This window comes from Haliaeetus albicilla, chromosome 6, assembly GCF_947461875.1.
Source record: "Haliaeetus albicilla chromosome 6, bHalAlb1.1, whole genome shotgun sequence".
Taxonomy (NCBI): domain Eukaryota; kingdom Metazoa; phylum Chordata; class Aves; order Accipitriformes; family Accipitridae; genus Haliaeetus; species Haliaeetus albicilla.
Genome location: NC_091488.1, coordinates 18,279,923 through 18,307,138, shown reverse-complemented (window position 1 = coordinate 18,307,138; position 27,216 = coordinate 18,279,923). Strand labels below are relative to the sequence as shown.

General features: G+C 38.7%; 2 protein-coding genes across 9 annotated transcripts; one reads left to right on the top strand and one right to left on the bottom strand.

Moving 5' to 3' along the window:
- Window positions 1-235: 235 nt before the first annotated feature.
- RWDD2B (RWD domain containing 2B) lies at window positions 236-4,293 on the bottom strand. 7 transcript variants are annotated; one of them, XM_069785273.1, is made up of 6 exons: window positions 3,991-4,122; window positions 3,288-3,506; window positions 3,129-3,196; window positions 2,342-2,418; window positions 2,053-2,257; window positions 236-1,340 (listed from the first exon to the last, which is right to left on the bottom strand). In XM_069785273.1, the coding sequence occupies exons 1-6, from the start codon at window positions 4,120-4,122 to the stop codon at window positions 1,103-1,105; spliced, it is 939 nt and encodes a 312-aa protein (XP_069641374.1). In that variant the 3' UTR covers window positions 236-1,102. The 7 variants fall into 7 exon arrangements, with proteins under 7 accessions (XP_069641374.1, XP_069641375.1, XP_069641373.1 ...); XM_069785274.1 differs by lacking the exon at window positions 3,991-4,122 and adding an exon at window positions 4,200-4,293 and having other exon boundaries at window positions 2,053-2,418; XM_069785272.1 differs by having other exon boundaries at window positions 2,053-2,418.
- On the top strand, window positions 4,026-25,627 carry USP16 (ubiquitin specific peptidase 16). 2 transcript variants are annotated; one of them, XM_069785270.1, is made up of 18 exons: window positions 4,026-4,157; window positions 6,251-6,356; window positions 8,916-9,094; window positions 9,744-9,847; window positions 12,267-12,370; window positions 14,241-14,422; window positions 15,389-15,481; window positions 16,164-16,294; window positions 16,665-16,752; window positions 17,640-17,718; window positions 18,867-18,958; window positions 19,933-19,989; window positions 21,156-21,323; window positions 21,943-22,615; window positions 23,324-23,418; window positions 24,643-24,729; window positions 25,034-25,190; window positions 25,304-25,627. In XM_069785270.1, exons 2-18 carry the CDS (start codon window positions 6,290-6,292, stop codon window positions 25,426-25,428), a joined length of 2,481 nt encoding a protein of 826 aa, XP_069641371.1. In that variant the 5' UTR covers window positions 4,026-4,157; window positions 6,251-6,289; the 3' UTR covers window positions 25,429-25,627. The 2 variants fall into 2 exon arrangements, with proteins under 2 accessions (XP_069641371.1, XP_069641372.1); XM_069785271.1 differs by lacking the exons at window positions 4,026-4,157; window positions 6,251-6,356; window positions 12,267-12,370.
- The last annotated feature ends 1,589 nt before the right edge of the window (window positions 25,628-27,216 follow it).

Sequence of the window (27,216 nt, the reverse complement as noted above, 5' to 3'; positions counted from 1 at the left end):
GGAAGCGTCCGCCTTGGGCCCTTCGTTACGCCGCGGTATTGCTGCGCTCGTACGAGGAGTCACGGTTTGGCAGGGCTGCCGGCAGGGACACGTGGAATGCCATCGCTGCAAAGGGTGTCCGAGTCCCCCCAGAGATAGGAACTTTACCGGATCTACACAAAAACACTTCACCAACATCAGAAGCGACCGGACTCTGCTTTTTATGGCATGTGTGACCATTTACATACCGAACCCATAAGCAAAAAAACAAACTAGCATTCGTTGACGCAAATTTGTTGAAACCGTATGCTCAAAAGCATACGCAGCGTAACGCACCTTAGATTAGCGGACTGCCAACTTGCGAACTCAGTGGGATGAGGATTGTTCTACTGGTTTGGAGTGCGCTGTGAGGGAGCCCAATCCTTGGTAAGCTTCTGCTTCTACATGAGTAAACAGACTAGACTCCTCAGCTACAGATGTGGTGGAGCCACCACAGTATCTCTCTTACCTGCATACACGCTTTGACCTGCGGAAAATTCTTACGCCTCAGAGTAGGCATCCTAGCTCATCCTGTCCGCGCAAAGAAGGCTTTTGTGAACTTGCTCCCTCCCTTTTTATTTTTTTCTAAATAAAACATTAATCTCAGCGCTTAATATACTTTCAGGTAGAAAGTAGAAGAAAAGACTGTTACAAAAAAGTCTTCATGTAATGTATGTAAACAGTAACAAATAATGTAAACATCACATTTCCTCTCCTGAGATATTCACTCTTCATTTTTGTCTCTTCTTATTCACACATTCATTCACAATAATTCCATCTATTCATTCATCTATAATTCTCTAACTGCCCGGTAGGTTATCAAACGTATTTGCTCTCATTGTACTTAGTTAGGTAGATACCCTAAATGTCCTTAAAACCAGAAAGTGTAATAAAGCATTCATTTAGTCATTTTCATTATTCAGGATTTCACTGGATATTTGTTTTCATTGAAAACTGGATTCATCATATAAATCACAAATTATTAATTCCCTCTCCAATCAACTGCTGCAGAACAGCTAAGGATCTGTAACAAGGATTAACTTACAAATGAAGGCACTTGGACCTGTGGTGATCTTCAATCCCTTCAATGCCCTTCAACCCCAAAGTACATTTGAAAAATGTCAGCACATCCTTTTTCTTCTAAAAAATGATATAACTGCCCCAAATCCATATGATTTCCTCTGGCACCATGTGCATCAAAACATTTTTCTTCCAAAGTGGAGAACTTTCTTTGTTTCTGAATCTCAGCATGTCCTCCACCTTCCAAAGAAACATCTTCTCTATGCCGAATGAGAATTCTTTTCCACGTTAATCTTCTTACTCTGAAAGCAAATAGGGAAATATGAATCTATCTATAAAATAAAGACTGTTTGAGAAAATACTATGAAATAGCTATTATCACAGAAGTCAATAATTTCCATTTGTACATATATCTTGACAGAGATAATGGTTCCCTAGCTGGTCATAGAAATACTGCTCACATGCAAACACTCCCATAAGCAGGAGCTTGTTTCTTTTTATCTCCTGAGGATTCAACAAAAACCTTAACCTTATTCCTCACCAAGTAATTCATGAAGATGTGGTTTCAATTTCAGTGCTCACTTCTGCCTTACCTGTGCTAAGAATTCTCATATTCTCATACTCTCTTAGCTGTTATAACCAAATGACAACATTCATTTTGTCTGCACCACCCAGAAGTTTAAATGATGGGAGCAGAATAAAACATGAATGTAAAGCAATATAACAGCATACATATCTAACACGACTGGGGTACTGCAGTCCATTGCTATACAAGTGAAAGACAGAGGAAGATAAAACAGAAATAAATGTGCACCGTGCAGTACTAGTAGCTTTGCTGCAACCAACAGTACAGTGGATATTCAGAGTTGTACATACATTATGATGAACACGAATACTTCACAGACCTTTACAGGTTGGAATGTGGTTGGATTTCCCACCTTCTGGCCACATACACAACATGAAAAATGTAATAGTCTAACTATTAAAGGCATTTAAGCACAAAGAAAAACTAACCTTGACCAGAACTCTTCACAACTACTTTGTAGACCTTCTACGCAAACAACACCTGGTTTCCCTGGCATGCAAAACCCTGACAGAGCGAGCTCCTTGGCCCAGTCAATAATATTCTTTCTTTTTTGCTTGTTATAAATGTGGTGACTATAGATCCACAATCGAGTGAACGTGTTGTCTTCTGACTGCATGGCATTCGATGTTGTCACTGAGGAAGACAAACGCTCTTTGTCAATGTAAGCAGCTGCATGGTCTTTAACCCATTCCCTTGCACTCAACACGCAGGGCTCACCACTGCAGTTTTGCATCAAATACGTTTTTAGATCAGAGTTCAGGTGAATCTGCTGAGAGCGGCTTAATGCCGATGACCTAAAAAAAAAGAAAAATACAAATGCAGTTGTAATACGCTTACGATTTAGCATGTCTTTCAAACAGTTTTACTTCAAGCTGCCAAAAAAATCAGGCCATATTTAGATGGTAGGCACTTGCTATTGATATTTAAGTCATAATAGCTATAAAAAGGTCTTAATTAGCATTTAATTGGTGTGCTACCTCTTGAGTTCACATATAGTACTACCAATTTGTAAATCAAAATCAAGGAAAAGGTATTTGAAAAGTAAGTATGGTGGCTGAACTAATTTCCTGCAATGCTCAAGGCTACTTCTTTAAACAGATATGTTCCAATAAAAAATAACAGAAGCCTGGGAGTAACAGCATTTTGACAAGGGAAGAATAAGACCATTGAGTAACTTTTCATGCCTTTACTTAGTGTTAAGCCTTGTCAAAACGGACAACAGTCTCCCTTCTTGAGCATCAGACCTATGAACAGTATCTACATGTAACCCCTCTGTACAGAAGATGGCACGCCTCCACACTTTTCCCATTTTTCTCACTTATTTGCTGAGGACACCAGAGAAATCATAACCTTGCAGATTTGTTTTTCTTCAGCACTGTTGTCCATCTGGCTTAATTTGACAGTAAACTATCAAAAAAGGACTGCTTTCTCCTATTATAACTGTATTTATGTAGTACACCATAGCTTCTAAATGTTTTTATTAGCTGTACTTTTAATGCCATACCTCACAGTAATTTCTGGTAGAACAGTTGGATACTTGAATGGTAAAGCACAGGCCATGGAGAATTCCACCTAAAAACAAATGAGCAAATGTTCAGCTCGAGTAAGCCCTAAAATCCCACAAAATAAAAATAAAAATAAATTAGAAAGGTGTTTATGATACCATAGAGGCATTGGTGACCTCTGGCTTCACATTCAGTACAAACTGAACTTTTGAAGATGGCATCTCTGCAGACTCGTTTTCAGCACAGTGTTTCAGTTCTGCTACAGCCAGCTGGTCAGTCACAACAAACTCTTCCTCATAAGGAAACATGCTGGAGAGTAAATCTAGTTCTGAAAGTTGTATCTCAGCTTCTTCTCGGTTACTCATTTCTGTTGTTCCCTAAGCAAAGAGGAAATCAGGGAAGAAAACCAGGGCTCGAATATGGGACAAAGTTCATTAACCACCCCCACGGAAATCACACGAACCCTTCCTTGTTAACCAAGCCCATCAAAACCGAACCGGTATTCGTCGGGCAGTTGGGAGCACGAAGGTACTCTGTGGCAGCCCACGAGGTTCCCATTGACCTGAGGCGGGACAGGATGCGGTTGGCGGTGGGTCACCAAACCAAGTTCTCTCTCACGGGGCCGCACACCCGGAGCGCGGCCGCCTCTGCTGCTCTGGCGGCCGCGGAGGTGGACGTCGGCGCGCCCGGGGGGAGCCTCCGCTCGCCCGTGGGGAGCCCCCGCTCGCCCGTCGGGCCCGGGCCCGGCCCCGGCCCCGGCCCCGGCCGGAGGCAGCTCCCCCTCCCCGCACCGGGGGCGGAGCGGGGAGGCGCCAGGTGCCCGCGCATGCGCCGACACGTCCCCGTGCCCGTGCCCCTCACCGCCCTTCCCCTCCGCCGTGCCCTCACGGCCCCACAATGCACCGCGCCGGAAGCGCGGATGGCAGCCGGGGGCCGTCTCCCAGCCGCCTGGGGATGAGGTGAAGTTGCCGGGCTGCTCCGAGACGGAGCCATGCGCCGCCGAGCTGTTCGCCCCGCGGCAGCGGCAGGTGAGGGACGGAAGCACCCCGGTCCTGTCGTCGCGCTCCTACCGCCGCGGCCGTCCTCCTTCCCCCACCCCGGGACTCGCTCCTCCGGCGCTCCGCAGCCTCCGTTCCGGCCGGGACGGCTCGGCTTTCCCTATTGCCTGCGGCGCCTGTCAGTGAAGGCGCGGGAGGCGGGCGCGGGCCAATCGGAAGCAGGCGGGGCGGTGCAGCGCGGCGGGGTGCGCGGCGGCGGGGCGAGTGCGTGAGCGGCGGGGCCGGGGAGCACGTGGGCGGCGCGGCTAGGCCCGGCCCGGGGTGAGTGAGTGGGGCGGCCCGGGGCGGGGGGCGGCCGGGGGGCGAGACGCGCCGAGCCGAGCGCCCGGCCGGGCTGTGCCGAGCCCCGGGGCGCACCTGCTCCCCGCCGCTGCCCTCGGGGCAGGGAGCGTCGGCTCCCCGCCGGCCGCGGGTGTCCGGCGGAGCCTCTGGGGCCCGGCCTGCTGTCTGGGGCGGGCGCCCGCCGCGCCCCGGTGGTTTCGCAGGCGTGCCTGTGCGGGCATTTTTCCCGGGTCTCCGTGGGACGCAGGTGCACTCTCGGCCGTTTGCGGACGGCTCTTTCTTGCTTAAAAAAAAAAAAAAAAGTAAATACAACGGTTGTTTCATTGCTTTAGCTGTTGGGCTCTGCAGCGCGTTTCCTCGCGTGGGCCGTTCCGTGAAAAAGGCTGGTGAAGAGCCTGTCAGACAAGTCTGTCCGGACACAGCGTGGGTTAAATTAACAGCTACATGTGTTCGTGCTGCCCTGCTTTCCTGGCAGGAGCAAAGTCACTTTAATAAGGATTTTAACAGTTTAGAGTTGTTCATAAAATAGTGTAGCTTTTTGTGGAAAAATGCGCTGTGGAGGGAGTTTGTTGGATGAACCGTCACTTCTTTTTGTGAACAGATTGAATGCTAAGTTGCAAAAGTTGGTAATTCCACTCTTAATGAAGTGGCCGCCTACCTGTCATTTAATGACTGGGTAATCTGTCCTAAAAGCATGCTTCAAAAAGGCTTTTCATACAAAAAGGCCTGTCTGCGTATCGCACCTAAACTTTTCCCACCTTAGTTTCTCTCTGATTCTCGTGGGCTGGCTTCGTTTTTTGGCTGTGACAGCTGCAAGTGGGCAGCTGTTCTCTGTGGCTGGTGTGCTGCTGAGCACGAGCTAAGAAATGGTTTTGAAAGGACGAATGTTACACGTCAGGTTTAGCACTGTGCTAACATGTTTGTGTGAAGGATGGACAGCAGGGTTAGGCCAGTCTGCAAAGACTGCGTAAGACTGCAGAGACTTGATTTTGAACCCTTTCAGCTTGCACGTTTTCGTTGTACAGCATATGTCAATTTTTTTACTTTCCCTGATCTTTTGTGCAATAAGGCACAGGGCCTTACAGGGGCTACAGACTAGAAGCTAAAAATGTCCTACCGTATGTGCAGTAGCCAACTTTCTGAAGGCAAGCACTTGGTTTAGGACTCTCTAGTGGTAGATCACTCTTGTCTAGAAGGGTTTACAGGCATACCAAATATCAGACCCTATCTGAATTATTTGCTTGGTATGTTGGGAAGTTGATGATAAATCTCCCCCGGTGAAGAAACTGAAAAATCGGAACTCCCATTGTCTGTATTTTTTCCAATATATTAGCATATTTGCATGTGTCAGACTTCATCAAAGATACAAAGAATTTGCAGTAAGGAAAACTGAAAGACTGTAATTGTAAAAAAACTTGAAGGTTTAAATGGGACAAAGACAATTCTTTTTCCGAAAAATCTCTGTGTTACTAGTTAGTACAAGTCCTAAAGTTTTATAGGATTTTTGATACTTCAGTTTCCCATCTTGTTCTTTTGTGCAACGCTTTTGATTTAAGATTTTAGATCATTTGGTTTTTATAATTCACACTGTGATCTTGCCTCTACAACCGTTACAATTGTTTCATGTTAATGTATAATTAATTTATTTTCTTTTGAAAATGTCAAATTAAAACAAGTTAATTCATCTCAAGGGACATCTCGGCCATAGAAATAATTCATTGTTTAGCAATGAAGAAGTAAAACCAAAACCTACTTTCTAATTTACTGTTTCTCTTTGCTAGGTCACTGTTGCATGTAAGAAAAATTAACAGACTACAAATATGGGAAAGAAACGCATCAAAGGCAAAACTGCACAGTCTGACGAGACTCTGGATATGGAGTATGTGGGTATGTGTTCTCAGAGAAGTCTGTGGTCCTAATGTTTGTTTTAACCTCACAGAGGCCTTGAAAATTCATTAATGTTAGAAGGCCTTTACACTAGTCACTGACTTTGAAGTCTCATTTACAAAGTGTGTGTTTGTATAATTGAAACTGAAGTCTACCAAGAAATATTAATGTTGCTACTTTTCTAAGTATGCTAGAAAATAATAATCCTGTCTTGAAAACCAGGATTGTTTTCTGATTTTCAGGAAACTCAGACACACAGTTCTTTACTGGTACGCAGATCATGTTGAATCATATAAAATTCCTCAGAATAGGAAGGGTTAGTAGAGTCAGCTGCTAAGCTTGTCATGATAAGTTTAAGTAGCATTTTCCTAATGCACATTTTGTTGCAGAAGGTTCTCACTCCAGCAAAAAAGATTGTGATTAAAATATTTCTGTGAAACCATTTGTCTTTACACTAGCAACTAACTTGATACCAGCCCTGGACACCTCAGCTCTCTAGTCATAGTGCTTTTCCCTTAAAACCTCTTTTTCTTCCTTGCCTTCGATTCCTTTAGAGAAAATCCCGAATTGTTAGTGTTATCATTCTAGCTGGATCTCACCCCTGTATTGAAATTTTGTTATCTTGTTTACCCTGGTTATTCTAGCTCTTGTGTTTCCTTGTGCTGCATAGCATTCTCTTCTACCACCTTGTCTACTAGGTCACAGATTCTGTCTTTCCCATCTTTTTTGTTGATCCTGACCGGGGAAACAAGTTGAGCCATGCTAATTTAGCTGGAAGAAAGAGCGCTTACAGTTTTAGCCGAGAGGCTCAGTGTGACGGCCTCTTTATCTTAAATCCAATTCTATTCTACTTTGGTTTCCTGCTTGTCCTGGTCTTGTGGTAGCTTCTGTCTCCTATGGCTTTTTAGCTGCTTTTAGGGGTTTTGTTTGGTTTTTTCTGGAGTCAAGATCGATATCTGCTATGACTGTTCCTCATTTTTCTCCAGCAAAAAAAATCAGTTATGGTGAAATTGCTGATGGCATTGCACTTCTGTGGCTTAAAATAGGCTAGCTTACCCTGACAACGTCCTGTAAAGCCACAGATGTAAACTAAGACTGATCATAGTGAATAATTCCACTGTATAGAAGCAGCCAATATACAAAAGGTTTATTTAAAAACCAGTTTTGAAGTTGTAGATGAAGCCTGTGTTTTTTAAAAAGGCTGAAATAATGCATCAAAATATCCGTATTTGGCTCTCCTTGGCTAGCATTTGTACTGTGGTAAAATACTATAATCTTGGACAGAAACAGAACTGTAGGTACAAAACTTTTGACTGGTTTCAGCTCATTCCAAGAAAAGTTTGCTATCTTGAGGCTGTAATCTAGCATATGGTCCTCAACAAAGACAAATTCAGAGCTGTTATGCTATCTGAGCAGTAAAAATATCTCTGTGGCAAAGGACTTAAGACAGTTGAATTATGTAAACAACTATATAATTCTTCTCAATAATAGTTTCACAAAAATGTAATTTTTTTTTTAACATATTAAGTACATACAGTGTTTTTCTTTTAGCATGGGTTTGTTTACTCTGTGCTTTTTGACTTTTGAGGTAATTCTTTGTACTGTCAGATATTTGTCCCTGTATTTGCAAATTTAGACGTTTGTAACTGCAAATAGTGAAGAACTGTAGGCTGCTGATGATAAATGTCTTGGAAACCTACACGGTTAAAAAAAAAATTATGTCCCTCATTTTTTATTTGGAAGAACTTGAATCAGTTTGCGTATGCATTGTCTGTCAATCGCAATTTCTCTGTATGTTACTTAAGCTTAGAGGCAGCTTCTCTTTGCTCAAGTGTTGGTGTAACCAACAAACTTAAAAATTAAAGAAGAAATAAGACAAACTCCTGATAGTAGCCCATAGTAACAGATGCCTGTTCTCCATGTAACAATTCTTAGCAGAGTTTGGTTAAATAGATAAGAGTTCACACCAGGCCCAGAAGGTGCAGGTCCAAGTAGGGTGTAGTATTGTAGTGCAAAGTGATAATGGTATAGGTAGGATGACACTGCCATTTGTTTTTATCATAGTCTGCTGCATACTTTCACTGAGGCAGCTCAGCTGGAAGCGTAACCTCCATAATCTCCACTTTTATAGGCCAGCCAGGTGCTGCCTTGGTGACTGGGAACCGTGGCAGTGGGCTGTGGCTGCTCCCTGGGAGGTGTGGGAATCGTAACGCCACAATAATAGAAGCCCACAGCCTGGCACAGTAGGTAGGTTTGTATCCAAAGGTTTTGTCAACTCCTCTGACTAGATGTAGATTTGAGTGATACTTTGGGGTTTTTTGTTGGTTTTTTTTTCTTTTTTTTTAGTAATGCAGTAATTAAGGATGCAGCAACAATATCCCTGGATTGTGAATGGGGGTAACAAAGGGTTTCTTTCTGATATATGTGCTAAATTGTCAATGTTTCTTTGACTCTAGAAAAGCTATCCTAGCTTCTGGATTGCTGCCTGTGTCTCTGAAGCCTAGAGACATATACATTTGTTATGATACCTATATCCTTCTTGTGCTTTTTATTTTGTAGCACCTGTGTGCAAGCATATTGGTAAAGGACTGGAACAAGGTCATCTGAAAAAGGCACTGCTGAACGTGGAATGGCGTGTTTGTCAGGACTGCAAGGCAGACAATAAGACACAAGAGAAATCTGAGGAGGAGACTGATGAAAGCCCTTCGATATGGTTATGTCTAAAATGTGGCCACAGGGTATCTCTTGTTTTGTTGTTAATTTGTCTCAATATCTTTCAGTGCCTCATAATATAGTGGAACAAGAGAGCTTCTAATTAAACTCTTATCACTTTTTTATTTTAAAGGTGGTGCTACATAAATGATTTTGTATATTTTAGTGTGATTAAAAAATGTCTGCTCTGAATTGCAGATGAAGTACTTAGAAGCTTGGCACAAAGGCATTTAGCAGACTTAAGGCTAAAACGCAATCTTGAGGACTTACTCTCCTAGAAAGTCCAAATTATTTTGCTAAGAAAATAAAAATTTCTGTTAATGTTCCTAATTTGTGATTTTTACAAAAAGGTCTTACAGTCACATTAGTTTATTAAACTTAGAACTCTGCATGGTGAAGAGGTTTTTGTTCTGTTTTGTTCTTCAAGCTGTTCAAACTGGAATTTATAAATTAGATGTTCAGTCCCTGAGCAACTTTATGGTTATTCTGCACCCAGTAAGTTACCTTTCTCTCTGCAGAAATAAGTGTCTTGACATAGCGACCCATCTGTTTATCCTACTTAGTTAACATAATTAAACAGTTTTCATTTTAATACTTTGTTTATACTCTGACTTTATGTATGTTTCATTGATAGTCAACTGGATTTTGTGACACTTCTGGTTATCAACTTTATAGGGCTGTGGCAGAAATTCTCAAGAACAGCACGCTTTAAAGCATTATGCAACGCCAAGATCAGATCCCCATTGTTTGGTTCTCAGTTTGGACAACTGGAGTGTGTGGTGAGTTTGTCAGGCAACATTTATAAGATAGAGCTAGAGGGCAACAGAGGCTGGGATGTAATTTGTGTTTTCTTTTCTCTGTGAATTCTAGGATTTATCTCTAGATGTATATGAAGCATTTCCACACACAAAAATCCCAGCAGTCTTTGCTGAGATTTGCTGAATAAGTATTACTTTCTTGTAATATTCGTAACTAGAAACTTTTCATAATTGAAGTTGAAATTGACCAACTAGCAAATGCTGTTGACTTCATATTTTACTGCTTTTGCTTGGTCACAATACTGACACATGGAAACTAATGTTGATATGTAGCTCTAAATCTTAATTTTCAGCCTTAGGAGAAGCTCCTTTCTGATGCGCACACAGTGATAAATTTAATTATTTTTATTTTCTCAATAAATATGGCTTCTTAAAACTATATGTATAGTTAAGAAGCACAGCTGTAGAATTTCAAGATGCTACTGGATCAATCAATACAAATTCCATCTCCCTGGTCGTATTTCCTTCTTTTAAAAGGAATAGTGCATTACTATATAAGGGGGAACCTTAATTTTCTAAACTGTGTACTGCAGAAATACTGTGCCTGACTTAGAGTTTTAATTTTTCTTAGTAACCTTTTTTAAACTTATTATTTGTCATTATGTTCATTTTATATAACATTATCTCTTTATTTGGCCATATTTAGCACCTTTATGTGTAATGATCAGTATTTTTATTGAACTCTAGAATGGAAATGGACATTATTAATAACATGTATTACTAATGAAGTAGTAAACTTCTTTTTGTGAATTTAAATTTGTGTTAAAATTACAGTTTTGAACTGAGTGCTTTACTTCTTCTGTTCTAAAACTTGTATAACTTTTAAATCTAAGTACTTGAGAATGAGAGGACATTCTCTGAGCAAGATGTTTTGTTTCCTTCTAGAATCTCTTGGTTGTACAAACTTGCACAAGAAATTATTCAGAGATTGATATATTGGGTATAAATTATTGTTATAAATCAAACCTACAATCAAGAACTGTATTTCACAGTGGGCCTAGTACATGAAAGCAAAAGCAGTTTTGATCAGAATTTATTAATGATATGAATGTATGAGTAAATCTCTCTATGGTGTGCATGCATATGTGGTTGAAATTGGATTTGAATAGTACCTGTAAACAGTTGAAAGAAACATTTTGAACTTGGAGAAAGAGGAGAGTTCTAGTAATTCATTAAGTTCTGCTGGTTTGGGTTTACAACGAGTGCTATTGTATGCGTTTTCAGTACTGGTATGACATAGCAGTTGGATATACTTAACGTTTTTCCCCCACTAGTCAAACAGCCATCGCTGAAAAACTTTTTCTAATCCCTTGATTCCTTGAAGGTTACCTACAAAATTTTTGAGGGATGAAAGGTTATGATGTTAAAATGGCCCATAGAAGTAACTCGTTTGTTATTCCAGGAGTGAGAATGACTATTTTTATAATTAACCAGACAGACAAAAAATACATACTTAGGGATCCAAAAGTCAAGCCAATTCTTTTAATGAGACATGAAGAAATGTGAAAATTGCAGCTAATGCCAGGGATGCTGGAAATTTAAGGAAGCACTTTGCTACAGGCTTCTGCTGCTTTTCATATCATAAAATAGAGCCTGACTTACGGTAACTGTGAAATCTGCTAAATGCATTTGTGCCTAAGAACTGTAACTGGTGTGTTTCAAAATGCAGAAGTATTCTCTTCAATACCTTTTGTTACCTCTTCAAAGAGCTGATTGGGCAGAACTACAAAATCAGTACATAGCACTCTCCTTCAGCTGTATGTGTTCTGGCAGAATTTTACTCTTACTTGAGCCTTTATCACTGCAGCTTCTCTCACAATTTTGTTTAAAAGAGATTAGTGGCCTAACCACGCACTTCTTTGCTCATAAAGAAACAAATATGTTTCTATCAGCAGCAGAAGAGCAAATAAAAGCGTGCAGGATTAATGGAGGACACTGATTTATTTCTTATCCAATTTAAATATAATGAAGTACTTGCTTGGCTAGAATTCTCAGAATATTTTCCCATGCCATAACATTTGTAAGTAATTTTCTTTAGGGCCTGATATCTTAGTTTCTTGATTTTGGTAAAATTTTCCTGCATTTATTTTTCTTGCAACAAGATTTCTAAGCACATCTTTTAAGAGTCTAATTTATATTTGTAAATTGCAACCTCCATTCACCCAAATCATTTAGTAAAGATAATTTTTAAACTTCTTATTTTCTTGATCAGGAATAGATTGAACTCTTCTTTAAGGCTTCTAAATCTTAAAATAAAACTTGTAGTTTTGTAACTTTGTGTAATGAATTGCATCAAACAAGCGAATAGTTTAGGATTTTTAAACAATAGGAAAAAAATTAATTGTTTTTCTTTGGGGGGGGGGGGGGGGGGCGGAGGCAGGTGCTACATATGCGATAATGAAGTTCCATATAGCACTTCAACCCGATTGGGCCAGATTGTGGATTATGTTAGAAAACACGTTTGTATTGACTCATCATGTACAGGTAAGTAATTATAGTATACATACCGTAATTCAGAAAATCCTTTAAATTTAGGAGACAGTACTGTAAATTTAGAAGGCACACTAAATTAGATTTAACTTTTGGAGCACCTAATGGTAAAGTAAAAAGCTGATTTCCTCCTTTTTTTTTTTTTTTTCTTTTTTTTTTTCCCCTTTGTCAGAATTCTGATAGCAGAAGTAATGTCCTAGCCCGTGGACCTAATTGGACCAGGATTTTGCTCAGTGTCCTCTAAACTTTTACAGACCAGAAATACAGAAATAGGAGGAAAAAAACCAATTTTAATGTGACTGGTTTTTTTTAAATGTGACGTTCAGTTGTTCTGTGAGTAAGGAATTGACTTTCAGTACTTAGAAGTGCTGTGTTTAGTCATCAGTATTGCTCGGTCTGTCTTGATCTGAAGAATTGTCACTGCTTAAGGATCATTTGATCTGATTTTTTTTTTAGGTATTTTTGTAGGTATTTGTGAATGTATCAGCTGGAATGACTAAGTCTCCAGCTCTTGCAGCACATTTCCTAATGGAAGGAGTATACAAGAAGATTTGTCTGCTGGGTCTGTACATTTAGTATAGGTAGTTGCAGTGCATTCAGAACTCTCTAAAATAGCGTGTTCAGCCTGCAGTCTATCTGCAAAACATGGTTGTTTAAAAGGAAACAAACCCAGCAAACCCCCCTGTTTCCACAATGGCAAAACTGGTTTTATACAAGGCATTTCAACTGGAAAACTTGGAATAATTTGCATATCAAAATAAATGCTGTAACTCATAGCTATAAAAAATGCCAACACCATCCTACACTTGCGTGAAATCATAGCCTCCTTGGGAAATAGATCATAACCATCCAGCAATGCCAAGGGGCTGTCTCTGAATATTTGTTCAGGAAGCAGCTGAGGTTTTCCCACAGGGACCAGAATCTTTGAGTGGTTTTTGTCAGTCTTTCCCAGATACGTAGTTTCTCTACATCCGATATTTGAATTTCATACTGGTTGCCAAAATTTTCTTCTCAGGTTTGAACTGGAAAACAGATAAATACCTGGGTGCGGTTGTCTGTTTCAGGTGTTCCATCTGTTGTCCATCCATCTGTTTCTTGTCCACCTGTAAAGAGTGTATTGTCTGTTTTCCTTGCTTCCTCTGAGCTGGTGTTACTTTATTCTAAAGTTAACCTTGGCTCACAGCCCTCTTTATCAGAAATCTAATCAATAGTAGACCGCCAAACTGGCAGAGCTAGTGTGGGTGTTATTCTGAAAATTACCTGGAATTCCCTCACAGTTTTATTGAACAGGTCATCGAAAGTTTGAGCTATACACCAAAGTAATTTTGGGGAAAATGTCTTTAATGTGTCTTGAAGAATATAAACCTTCCAGTTTCATCTGTTTAGGTTCATGAAATGAACATGAGAATGCTTTGACAGTGGGAGGCCTGTGCATTTCATTTCAGACAATAGTGCCATGTCAAAAGGGATATTATCTCAGATGCCCTCTTGTTGTATAAAGTCCTAACATAGGTGATTTTGCAACAGGAATGAAATTTCAGATAACACATGCAGAGTTTCAGAAGTTGTTGGCATGAATGGCTTGTGGGCCAATTGGCATGTTTAACTTGTGTGCTGATCTGAAATGGCATTTCAGGGGTTTCTTGATTATTTTGGTGGTGGTGGTGGTTTGTTTTGTTTATTTTTTAACTCCTGTTACCTGGACAGTTTAAGAACCTAAACTGGTAGTATTACATTTATACAATTACAGAACTAATTATCATATGTTTAAGTTTTAAACATTGTAGATTACTGCTGCCTATAATAACTTTCCTATCCCATTTCCTGTTACTGGGTTAATATGTGTATTTTTTTATCATTTCAGTGGAAAAACAAGAAGAGAACAAAGAATTTGAAAATAAAAAAGTAGAGAAGGACAGCAAAAATGAGCAAGAAAAGGAAGTCTCACTTAAAGAAGAGAATTCTCATCCAAGTACTAACTCAGAAGTGACTGTGAAAGGACTTAGTAACTTGGGGAATACATGTTTCTTTAATGCAGTGATGCAGGTATGGTAGTTATTGCTGCTCTTAAAAAAAACTTTGAGTAACAAAAAACCCCAACAAACGACTCCACAAAAACCCCACCCCCAGTATTTTACAATGACCCAATTAGAATGTTATTTTTATCTGCCAAGAATGATGGGTTCTTTCTAAAAATAGTGTGTTGGCCCAGAGAAATATGAAGAAATGGAGCTGCAGGTTCAGACATGCTCTAAGGGAAAATATAACAAACTGCCTTGTCTTTGAGGGACAGTGTCTTTCACTGATGTAGATTAAGAATGCCAACTTCCTAATTTAGTAAAAAAAATGAAATAGTCTGGCACATCACCCTTGCTGACCTCTTGAAATATAAGAGATTAATACCCAAAGACTGTGGGTGTTTACTGAAACAAAAATGTCTCTGTCAGCAACAGGAAATCAAATAAGTAAATTATTAACAGGATGAGCATATTGCATTGCCATCTCATGTGTCTTGCTCGGCTAAGAGGTGTTTGGATAGATTAAACTTGTTCTGTCATGTGTATTAAAACTCGCATGTAATCTTGTGCTCTTTGGCTCTTGATACTGAAGCTTTACTTGAATAAAATTCCCACTGTGTTTGCAGGTTTTAGTAAACTTTGATTTTCATTTTTTTTTTAAACATGTTTTAAACTAAGCAAATATGCTTGATTTTAGAAACAGACACTAGTAAACAGACTGCCAGAAGATCACTCTGTAGAATAGTACATTTAGGGTTTCTGCAATCTAAAGTAATACATAGAGAGGACGCTTGGAAGTCATGTTCGCTGTATGGAAGGCACCTTTAAATGTTAACTCTGTTAGAATTTCCAGAGTGGTAGTTACCATTCTAGTTCTGTGTTTGGGAAAAATAAATTGCTGCTAGTCTGGTTGCTACAAATTCCATGACCAGTGGAACTGCCCTTCTTCTTGTTCCCCAGTTACCAATCTTTTTCTTTCTTTTCTGTTCTACAGAATTTATCACAAACTCCAGTCCTGAGGGAGCTGCTTAAAGAAGCTAAAATGCCTGGCACAACAGTTAAGATTGAATCACCTGAGTTATCCATGGTATGTATGCTTTGACCTTCATAATGTTTCTCCCTGACCTTCCAATCTGTTAAAGAAACAAGCAATATTCATCTCTGAATTTTAAAGCTGTTTCAGCTAAACACTAACAAGATTAAGATGTAAAATCAGTGGGAACTTCACCATAAAGCTACTTCTGAAATCAACGGAGGTCTTTCTTTCAAAGTAAAAGAGCAGTGATTCAATACTCTTAACTATTAGTTGTCATCAAAGGAGTATTTACATTATGATTAAGTTATTTAAAGGATGAAAATGTGTAACTTTTGCTATGGTCTCGCTTGTCTAAATGCAAAATAGGAAACTAGAGCATGTCTGCAGCACTAACTTAAATAACGCACCTGTCATTATAGTTAGGGATTTGGATGGGAAAGAAGGGTTGTGCATTTTAAGAAATTGTATTTTTTTTTCTAATAAAAGCAAGAAATGCAGAGTTGCAACTAAGCAATAAATAATTAATGATTCTTAGCCCAACGTTTTGGCATCATCTCATGAGAAACCATGTGTTGATTGTTTTTGTCAGGTTAACTTACTGCCATTTTGGAATTTTGTGTATTTTATAATAATGTTTTCAAGAACTGAAGTGTTTTAGATAAGGAAAAACTTACTCCAGATTGTCTGTCACCAAATTAAGGCAAAACAACTTTGTTGCTTTTGTTTAAAACAGGAACCTCAGCTGATAAAACTAGATCAACCAGGTCCTTTGACATTAGCCATGTATCAGTTCCTGACGGAAATGCAGGAGACAAAAAAAGGGGTAGTCACTCCTAAGGAACTTTTTGCTCAGGTTTGTAAAAAGTGAGTATCTGTACAATTGCATGTCATAGTGAGTATGAAAAAGTTTTAGTTGTTTAAAAAGAAGGTCAGTTTTCTCCCTTTTTTTTTTCTTGAGCTCACATCACAGCATATAAAATTTGTATAATGCTTAACGAGTTTTGAAGGAAGAGGATAAAGAGCAAAATATAAATGCATAGAAGTAAAATTAAAGATACTCAGTGACGTTCTGATTAGCTAGCTTCATATTTTTAGAAAATACCATCTTAGACACTTGTTGCTTTTATATACATACTTGCTTGAGATTTTGTGGTTTTGTGTCTGGTATGAATTGTTTTTACTTTGTCTATCTCTAAGTTCAGTTATACTTTACAATTATTGTCTCATTTAACAGAGCAATACGATTTAAAGGTTATCAGCAGCAAGACAGTCATGAATTGCTTCGTTACTTACTTGATGGAATGAGAGCAGAAGAAATCCAAGTGAGTGCTAATTTCATAGTTGCACATACCTTTCTGCTACATGCCCCAGACCAAGACTTTGTCCTCTGCTGAGGGGAGAAAGATCGTTCTTTCTGAGATAAGTCAACCCCTGTAGAGTGGTTTGTGCTGCCCATAGCACGCACTTGAAGCAGATTAGCAACAAAGCTATAAAACTGGGCAGCCTCTAAGCAGTGGGGTTGTGAAGGAGCAACCACAGACATTACTGTTTTCATTTAGCAAAACTGTTCAAAGAGAGAAGTTTGTTTGTGGCCTATGTGTCTTATATATATTGCACACATTGTTTAGGTTTCTAAGGTAATAATACTTTCTGCCTTTTTGGAAAGCAGCGTACTGGTAATTCTTTATGCTTTTCTAGTAAAATTAAGTAGAAGGATTCAGTTTTGCTTGCTCTAAATGTCTTCAGTTAATTCAACACTTCTAATATATAAATGTCTGTTGTACTTCAGAAAGAGATTGACTTGTTCAAAACTTCTACAGAAAAAGTGGGTTTGGAGTATGTGTAGTCACCCTAAAGATTGTCCTTTTGTCTTAATTTCTGAAATGCCTGAAAGTTCACTTGTAGAAATTCTTTTTTTTTTTTTTTTTTTTTCCAGTTTTAATTTGGGGAAGTATTTCATCCTTAGACTGATTTTTCATACATACTAATTGCAGCATTACGGTTGCGAGCTTGTTTCTTGGTTGATTATTTTTTTAATATCCGCAGGAACTACTTTGTATCTCTACAGGTGTTTGTGTTGTTTGTATAGATTCTCTTAATTGGTGAAGATTAAAACTTTTTCCTCCATTTGAAACATTTTGTAAAATGAACTAGTTAACTGAATTAGTTTAGGAAATTTTATACTGTGTATTTGTTTTGAAAATTCCAGCAAGTAAGTGTTGGAATACTGAAGGCGCTGACTGACTCTAACAAACAAAATGAAGAAGAACTTAAAAAGAAAATTAAAGGTAAAATACATGTTACTGATGTTGTGATAATTTAAAATCTTCTGTTTCATTGAAGTACACAAAGTAATAGTATCAATTAAAAGATACATGTTTAAGTGTACAACTTTATGCCATCTGTTGAATATGTGTGTATCTAGAATATAAGGCTCAATGGGTTAGTCTGTTTATTTAAATGTCTTACTGAACTTGGTGGCATTTCCTTCTTAACAGTGAAAGAGAGGGTTGATTCTCTAGACATTATACATTAAAATATGTTTGGGTAGTGTTTAATCATTCAAATATTATGTAAGAAATTAAAATATTAGCACATGAATGTAATGATTTATTCAGTCCTAATAGTCCATTGTTACTTAACAGTGGTATAAAAAAAAAACCCAAACAGTGAACAAAAGAATTCTTAAAGTTTTCAACATGACTTAGATTAGAAGATGAAGAATAAGTTTAAATTCAGACCGTGTGCTACACTGAAAATATAACTTGAGGAAATTGGTTTTGTTTGTAGGGCACCTGTACAAAGTTGGTGCTTGTTTTTTAGCTTCAGACAGTTGTTTAAGTCCTGAGAGAAAACAGGAACTCTTACTGGATGCAGTACTTCTGAGAAAATAGGGAAATGCATTTGAGAAAATAGGGAAATGCATTTGAGAAAATAGGGAAATGCATTTGAGAAAATAGGGAAATGCATTTGAGAAAATAGGGAAATGCATTTGAGAAAATAGGGAAATGCATTTGAGAAAATAGGGAAATGCATTTGAGAAAATAGGGAAATGCATTTGAGAAAATAGGGAAATGCATTTGAGAAAATAGGGAAATGCATTTGAGAAAATAGGGAAATGCATTTGAGAAAATAGGGAAATGCATTTGAGAAAATAGGGAAATGCATTTGAGAAAATAGGTAAAGGTGTTGGTTCAGTCAAGCTGTCTTCTGCAAATGTGTTTTCGTCCCCATTCCTTTGATATACAAACAAATCTTAATTTAAGAATCTTGCTGTACTTCCTGAGGAAACCACAACAGGCCAACACATTACATCATACATCTTGCATACTGTATTCTCTTTCCTTTTTTTACTTTGGTATGCCATAACTAAATTGGTTGCCAGTATATTATATATAATATTATTAACTTTACTATATACTTTGTCAATTCTCAGAATATGAAAAGAAAAAGGGAATACAAAGCGTTGTAGATCGAATCTTTGGTGGAGAATTAACCAGTACAATTATGTGTGAGGAATGCAGAACCGTAAGTAAACTACCTGCTTTGAATAGCCTAGAGTATAATTTTATGTAATCTGCAGGAGAACCCCAAAGTAACTATATGGAGACATAAGTGAAACTGGAGAGGTTTGCTTCAGTTAATATACTTCTAAGGGTTGACTGGCTGTATACTTTTCAAAAAGGGGCATGGTTTGGCTGGAATCTTTCTTCCCATATGTTATAAAGTTAATCTTTCAGTTCCTTTCAGAAGCCTTCCAGAAAAAGAGGTCAGCAACAGCAAGCTGCCTCTGCCAGAGGAATTCACTCTCAGATTACTAGTAAACACCTTCCAGTGCTACAAATTGTAGAGTGAATGAATTGTTCTGCTACCAGCAGTGTGCTGCTGAGGGTCCTTTCCTTTTTCATCAGATGATTAGGTTAGAAGATGAAGAGCAAGTTTAAATTCAGACCATGTGCTGCACTGAAAATATAACTTGAGGAAATTGGTTTTGTTTGTAGGGCACCTGTACAAAGTTGGTGCTTGTTTTTTAGCTTCAGACAGTTGTTTGAGTCCTGAGAGAAAACAGGAACTCTTACTGGATGCAGTACTTTCCCTTTCCCACACTACAATGACTGTGGGATTGCCAGGAAAATAGTTAAGCAAGAAGGCACTATTGGGATAATGCATCTTGAGAATGAAGTAATTAAGGTTATTAGTGAGTGGGCTGGATGAATCTCCTGACTGATTGCAAATGTCAATCTTATAGGCCCTAAGTTGGGTTCTCACATTCTGGGCCACTAGAAAACTGTAATTTGTAAATTATTTCTGTGGTAATATGACTGCTAGATTTTGGTCAGGGATAGCTGTTTGTGAAGGTAGACTATCTGTGGTTTACGTTTGTATGCACAAGTGAAAGCATGCACTGAATGCAAACAAGGCTACATACAGATAAACCTATTGACAGCAAGCCAGCCACTTCCAAAGAAAATTAAATTGGTCTCTTGAATATTCATTTAAAGGTATCCTTGGTCCACGAGTCTTTCCTCGATTTGTCACTTCCTGTACTAGATGATCAGGTAAGAAATTGTACATGCTTGCTTTTTGGCTTAGTTTTTGTTTGCTTATATGAAAACACGTTTATTATATAATCACTAGGGAATGGATTTATGCATCCTTCTAAATGTCTTTTTTGAAAGTTAAAATTATAAATTCGCCCAGAAAGATAGAGAATAAGATATTTTCATGAGAGTCATTCCTGTAAGTTGTGGCTCATAAATTGTCTCTGGAAAATTACTGGTAGTCTGTTGGTGATCATCCTGCTTTGTCAGTTAATGTTTCCAATGTAGAGATTGGCTTAGGGAATAATCTAGTATGTTCCAGTGTTGTCTCACTATTGTAGAAGACTGAGTTGCAAAGAACAATGTTTCCCAATTCATCTTCACTGTTGTAAAACTGAACTAAATTGCCTGACAGTGATGGGTGTCTAGTGGTTGCTAGAATGCTTTATTTTTATTTTTTTTTTTACTTTTTTCATCCATTTTTCTGCATTGAGTGCAAGAATACTTCTCATAATATTCAGGTTATTGAATAAAGTTAAGAAACGGTAGGATAGTGTGTGAATACTTATTTGATCAATATTAATTTATTTGATTGATCCCTAGACACTCAAAATACTTTATTTGCCTTGTGTTTCATATTGATAGTCCACATATGTAATATTTCAGATTTGTTACATAGCACTGCTCACACAAAAGCTATTGAGTAAATATGGAAATGGAAACCCCTCAGCCAAAGGGATCATGTGTCTCCTGCAGCAAACAAATTTCATTTTAGCAGAAGCAAACAAATTCTGTGGCAGGCAGTTCAACTGAAAATGTCTCCACTTGTGTAAAATGTTACTCTTCAGTGCATTTAATGAGATTTACATCTGTTAGAGCCAAAGGTAATGTTGCCCCTTTACAGGTTCAGAATTTGGCCCTTGATAGTCTTCCTTTTTCATACTGTTTCTTCTTGCAAGTGATTGTTTCATGTGGACTCCCTCTGGAGTGAGACACCTCTTCTGTAAACTTTAGGGTGGCATAAATGAGTTAGTTGTATGTTACAGTTACTAGAATGTTATATCTTGAGCTGAAAACTCACATAACATTTCATCCCTGCAGTTTTCTCTGGAATACTATTTTGTTACTCAGGACAGTAACATCTCTACTTCTGTAGTTGTTTTGTGGCTTTTTGTTTTTTGCAGAAAGTAAAAATCACAAATGAGAGAAACATTAAAAAAAACAAAGAAAAGGAATCTGAAGATGAAGAGGACAAAAACAATGACTGTTATCTTAAGCAGAGAGATGACCCCCCTGGTACAAGTAAGCACCTTCAGAAAAAAGCAAAGAAACAGGCCAAAAAACAAGCCAAGGTTGGTTTTGATAAGTATTTCACTCTTTATTACTGAAGTGCTTGCAACTTCTGGTAAAACAAATTCTTTCTGCTTCCTCGGTTTAGATGAAGGAGGAGACAGCTCAAAATTTCTCCTCACTCAAATGCACAACTGAAAAGACCTATTTTATCTGCGTCTTTGCTATTAAGATGTTACATGTTCTGTTAAGAGTTTCTGTGCTAGGAATAAGGTAATATCCAGAGGAATGTGGAATTTTTGTTGCCTGTCTGAAGTAGTATTAATTTGTATCAGGCAGCTGTTCTCCAGTCATTGATTGCAAGAATATTTGCAAAACTTTAGAATAGGGACATAAGAAAGTATCAGGAAGATACAAAGGAAATTGTTAGTTGTATTTTGAAGATACTGTGTAACAAGGAGCAGTGGGAACTATATCTGAGTGAGGATAAATTCAGTATTGGTTGAATTGTGATCACCTCTGATCATCAAACCATAGATTTTGCTCCCCCCCCCCCCCCCCCCCCTTTGCATCTATGGCATGCTACAAAAATTTTGATAAAGTAATTGTAAGAATTGCTAAATATCATGTAAACTTGCTCTGGTTTTTGTATTTTTGTATATTATGTATTCCAATGTGCAGAGCCAGCGCCGCCAGCAAAAACTTCAAGGAAAGGTGCTTCGCTTAACAGATATCTGTGCAACTGAACAATCAGAAAAAGACATCGAGTATAACCAAGAATCAGAGGCAGAAATTAACTCTGAAACTCCTGATAGGAAGAGAGAAGAGGAATCATCAAATGATGGCAGAGATCACTGCTTAACTCAAAAAGACTTGAGTGTACAGGGAAGTAGGACAGAAGTTCAGAGCATGCATGAAAATACAGGAAAGCCAGAACAAGAGTGTATAGAAAGTGAGTCTCTCATGGATCTCCCTATGGAAGGATTAGATTCTCCTATGAAGTTTGTCAATGGCCTTGACAACCTGTCTTTGAAAGATGAGGATGATGAAAATAAAGATGAGGAAGAGCTTGCTACTGACTTTTCAGAGCTACACTTGGGTGCCAATGATGAATCTGATACAAGTACCTTAGATGACCTTCAAACTCTTCCTGTCAAGACATGTGAATTATCAACTGAAGATCCAGAAACAGCATTTTGTACTCTTGCAAACAGGGAAAGTCTGAACCCCGAAGAAGGTTCAATCCATCACTGTTTGTATCAATTTACCCGTAATGAAAAGCTTACTGAGACCAATAAACTACTCTGTGATGTATGTACACAAAGACATTATGGACCAAAGAAGAACATAAAAAGTATGACAAATTACCTTTTAAAAGAAAACTTTAAATATGTCCCTATCTGCTGCTTGGGTGGGTAAGGGGGGGAATGTCCCTAAAGTGGTATTTGTATAACTTTAACTTGGATCAATTGAACTAGTATTCAGTGGGTAGGTTGTGAGAACCTCTTTCACGCAGATTAATACAAGTAAGTTCTTAATTGAGCAGCATAGTAGGCTCACAAGGTTGGGTACAAATACTGCAGGACTGAAAAAGAAGAGTGAGCAAAGATGAGTGGGTTTGTGTTTGGAGGGAGGGAAAGGGCGTTTCAGTCTAAAATTTCATTATGTGGATGATTGTAGGGAGTAGCTGTTTAGCAGGTGACTTCTGTTCTTTCCTCAAATGTGAAAATTCTGCTATGACAGTCAGGGAAGTCATGTTGGTGTTTGCTGAAAAGGCCAATAAAAGCTGCGTGCAATTTCTGATTGTGAGAGTTGTAGAGAACAAGCACTACTTGTGCTGACACTGCTCAGACATGGTGTGAGCAGTTACTTTTGTGATACAGGATCTGCAAGATGGCAGCTGTTGTACAGTTCATCATTTAACGTGATGTTACAAAGGGGAATGTTCAGTTTCTCAGTTGTAGCAGATGATGTTCTAGCAGTGTAAATAGTGAAAATTAAAGAAATTCTTCCTGTAACATTTGTTTAGATGTTAATCATTGGTGTTTTGTCTTTTCTGCAGGTGAAAAGAAGTATGTTTATACTAATGCCAAAAAGCAGATGTTAATCTCTCTTGCTCCTCCAATTTTAACTCTTCACTTAAAGAGGTTTCAACAGGTAAGTACCAGGCCGATATTGCAAAAATGTGTATGTATATAGTATCAGTTTAATATGTGTGTATGCATATAGTACTAGCTTAATTTAGAACTAATGTTAGCATATTTTCATTTCCTATAAGCCTGTTTTGTTTTCTTTTGGGTTTTTTTTCGCAAGGTTTGGAAGGCATTGGTGCACAGTGTTGGGTTTTGAGGTCTTTGAGGAGTTGGAGTGTATTTTCCTGAAAGAATATTCCATTAGTTATCTGGAAGACACTGTTCCTTGAGCTTATTTGCTATACATTGCCTTGTTATTGTTATCGCTTAGCGTATTCAGCAGTATCTTGGCATTGTTTCCTGCTACTACAGCAGTTCGTGGACTCTTACATTTCAGTACAGATAGAATAGGGTCCCTTACTAAATGAACGTAACAAATAGGTCAGTAGAATTGGAAAAGAGAGGATTCCAAGCCTTACTGGGGGGTTGGGTGTAGAGAAAGGGATGAATGGAAAGCAATGCAACTTAAGTCTTATTTATAGACACCAAAGTAAAGTGGCTTACCTTTTTTCCAAGTTGTAGGAAAAATTTTAATTTAGGGCTTTAGCTTTTCAAGAAGGAAAGAGGAAAGGAATCGGGATGGGAGATGGTATTGCCTCTTCTAAATTTAAAGCTGTTCTGTATTTTTGTCAAAATACTTGAAAGATAAGGGAGGTGGCTCTAAGTAGATGAAAAACAATTTCACAGAGAAAATGGAAATGTGTAGGCTATTCCAAGAGACAGTAACATGATTAAGAAAATAACATTTGTCATCATCTCCTTTTGTTTTTCCAGTTTGATACTGGGAGATTATTTGAATAAGGGGGGAGTAGAAGCTACATCAGTTCTGATGATATAAAATTAGATCCTCAGGCACATTACAGTATCTGAGAAGCAAGAGATGTCCTTGTAGTTATATAAGTACATTAGAGCTGGTTCTTTTTCCACTTCTGCTACCATTAAGTTACCATAAGAACAAGTTGAAGAGCTGTCTTAACTTGTGCTCCAGTGCAGCACATGAGGGCAAGAAGGTAATGCTGGAAAACCTTGGGCATTGGCGGGGGGGGGAGTTGCTTTTTTCTAATTTTGTGTCATGTAAAACTAATTTTGTATTGTTGAAACTTTAACCTGAAACATGCAGTAACTAATCATGCTTTTAATATGCTACATTTTAACATTATGGGGTTTTCCTCTACTTTGTCTCTTTAAGGCTGGTTTTAATCTACGGAAGGTTAACAGGCATATCAAGTTTCCAGAAGTGATAGACTTGGCTCCTTTCTGTACAGCTAAATGTAAAGTAAGTGGAAAAACAGATTCTCCTTTCCCATGTCTAATGTGCTTTCACAATTAAGCTGCTCAGCGGAATCTTTGTAGAACACTTGCCAAGCTTCAGTTATTTTGTGTGATAATACAGGATAACTCGCAAGTGCAACTTGTAGTTGAGTCAGCGTACTTCCACTGTTCATAGCTGTAGTGCTTGCATGAATCTGTAATGACCAGCTTCCCTTTCATCAGCAAACAAAGCAAAGCAAAGTGAAGAGTTTACATTCTAGCCTTGTTTAAAACCCCATACCTGAATACCTAAATTTTTGCTTTTATAGAATGTGGCTGAAGGGAATACAGAAGTACTGTACTCTCTCTATGGAGTTGTTGAACATAGTGGAACAATGAGGTCTGGGCACTACACTGCTTATGCTAAAATGAGAAGTATGAACAACCATCTCTCTGATCTTGTCCTTCGAGGACAATCTCCTCAAGGTAAATAATAATAAGAAATATTTTACAAGTTATTTCTTACTGTTCTACAGTAACAGGATTGATTGCTTCAGTTCTTTGTAATAACTTTTACTCCTAAATTCTTCTTTTCACAGCTTTAGAAACTGAACCAGTAAACGGGCAGTGGTTCCACATCAGTGATACCCATGTACAAGCTGTGTCTGCATCAAAAGTGCTGAGCTCGCAAGCCTATCTCCTGTTCTATGAGCGACTGCTGTAACTCATCTGAGAAGCCTTCTTTTATGTGCAGCCATCTTCAAGTGGTCTGAAAGAAAGCAAAGACTCACAAATTATGTTGTTAAATGTTGGAGCTACTGTATACAACTGCAGGAATATACTTTATGCTTCTTCTGACACACTGACAAATGGTTAACTTATACTTTTTCCAGTGTTTTCACTAAATAAAAGGTTGGATTTTTTTTTTTTTTTTTTTTTCAAAATTACAGCTTTGAGCTTCTCTTGAGTAATTTGTGTGTTGGCCCAGACAAGCAACCACTACTTTTAGTTTCCTGCATCTTAGCAGCCCTTTTGCTCTAAAGGGACCAGCTATGATTTTGAACTATAGTTATCTTGGCTATCATCTGTTCCATGTGTATTTTAGGACAGGGTTCCAAGCATAAGAAGCTGTTTCTTCCTACACATCTTAGAGGTGAGACAAATTCAGCATCAGCTCTCTCTCCACTGTTGGTTTATGTCCAATAGAGGAGCCCTCAGTTTGCAGACTCTCTAGGAATTTTGCATGGGAACCTTACATTGGTATATTGGCTCAGCTTGTTCTCCCTTTCACTACAGGCACCCCAGCATAGTCTTTCTGCACTAGAGGGGCAAGAAAACTAGTCCCACAATGACTTGTAACTTTCAAGTTCTCCTCTCCACAGGCTAGGCTTCACATTGTGTTTCATACAAATAAAATCTTGGCTCCTCCATGTTACAGCAGCAGCTGCTTACATTCAGTGCATTTTTCACAACAACCTTACTAAGAAAATGGGCAGTCTTATGTGTTCTTGTTACCCTTCCTTACAGTCATCAGCAGTAGCACTTGTGCAGCTGACTATATCAGTATGCCAATCCTTCTGAAAACTTGCTGAGTTTATTTTTCGGCCACACCAGCAACTGACTATAAAGTGAGCATTAGAGTAGCTGTTGCATGGCAGCCTTATTTAGGCATAAGATAGTTCCCTGACTTGATTTAGCCTTCCACTCCCTTTTGGCTGTGAAATAGAGTAGCACTGGCAAGCGTAATAAAAGGATTAATTATTGAAGTGGCTTGAATTTCAAGTGCAGTTCTCCTTTCCAGCTACTCTGAGACACACAAGCTGTTGACTTTCCAAGAGGAGTCTTAACAGGGGCTTCAGTTGAAAGATTCCAGCACTCTGTATCATGCTAGCTATCACTGCTTGGTGTTTATTTTTAAGGCCATTAGAATGAGATGCAGTTCACTGTTGTCAGGCTGCCATTTTGAGAGCATGGAGACTCTTGAAGGGTGAGGATGAAATAGATGCATGTAACAAAAATGAATGTAGGCATTCATAGTCTGTAGACTACAGACCTGCTGCCATACTTAATGTCGTGGTTTAACCCCAGCCAGCAACTAAGCACCACGCAGCTGCTCACTCACTCCCCCCCATCCAGTGGGATGGGGGAGAAAATCAGGAAAAGAAGTAAAACTCCTGGGTTGAGATAAGAACGATTTAATAGAACAGAAAAGAAGAGACTAATAATGATAACACTAATAAAATGACAACAGTAGTAATAAAAGGATTGAAATGTACAAATGATGCGCAGGGCAATTGCTCACCACCCGCCGACCGACACCCAGCCAGTCCCCAAGCGGCGAATCCCTGCCCCCCCCACTTCCCAGTTCCTAAACTAGATGGGACGTCCCATGGTATGGAATACACTGTTGGCCAGTTTGGGTCAGGTGCCCTGGCTGGGCATGAGAAGCTGAAAAATCCTTGACTCTAGTCTAAACACTACTGAGCAACAACTGAAAACATCAGTGTTATCA

What these genes read in the sequence shown, in the direction of transcription:
- RWDD2B (XM_069785272.1), bottom strand. Translation starts at nt 4,122, where the DNA reads ATGGCTCCGTCTCGGAGCAGCCCGGCAACTTCACCTCATCCCCAGGCG. An exon ending in CTACCAGAAATTACTGTGAG is followed by an intron (nt 2,419 to 3,128) that starts GTATGGCATTAA and finishes CTTTTTTTTTAG; the next exon opens with GTCATCGGCATTAAGCCGCT. An exon ending in TGTGAAGAGTTCTGGTCAAG is followed by an intron (nt 1,341 to 2,052) that starts GTTAGTTTTTCT and finishes ATTTGCTTTCAG; the next exon opens with AGTAAGAAGATTAACGTGGA.
- USP16 (XM_069785270.1), top strand. Translation starts at nt 6,290, where the DNA reads ATGGGAAAGAAACGCATCAAAGGCAAAACTGCACAGTCTGACGAGACT. An exon ending in AATCACCTGAGTTATCCATG is followed by an intron (nt 15,482 to 16,163) that starts GTATGTATGCTT and finishes TGTTTAAAACAG; the next exon opens with GAACCTCAGCTGATAAAACT. An exon ending in TCTGTACAGCTAAATGTAAA is followed by an intron (nt 24,730 to 25,033) that starts GTAAGTGGAAAA and finishes TTGCTTTTATAG; the next exon opens with AATGTGGCTGAAGGGAATAC.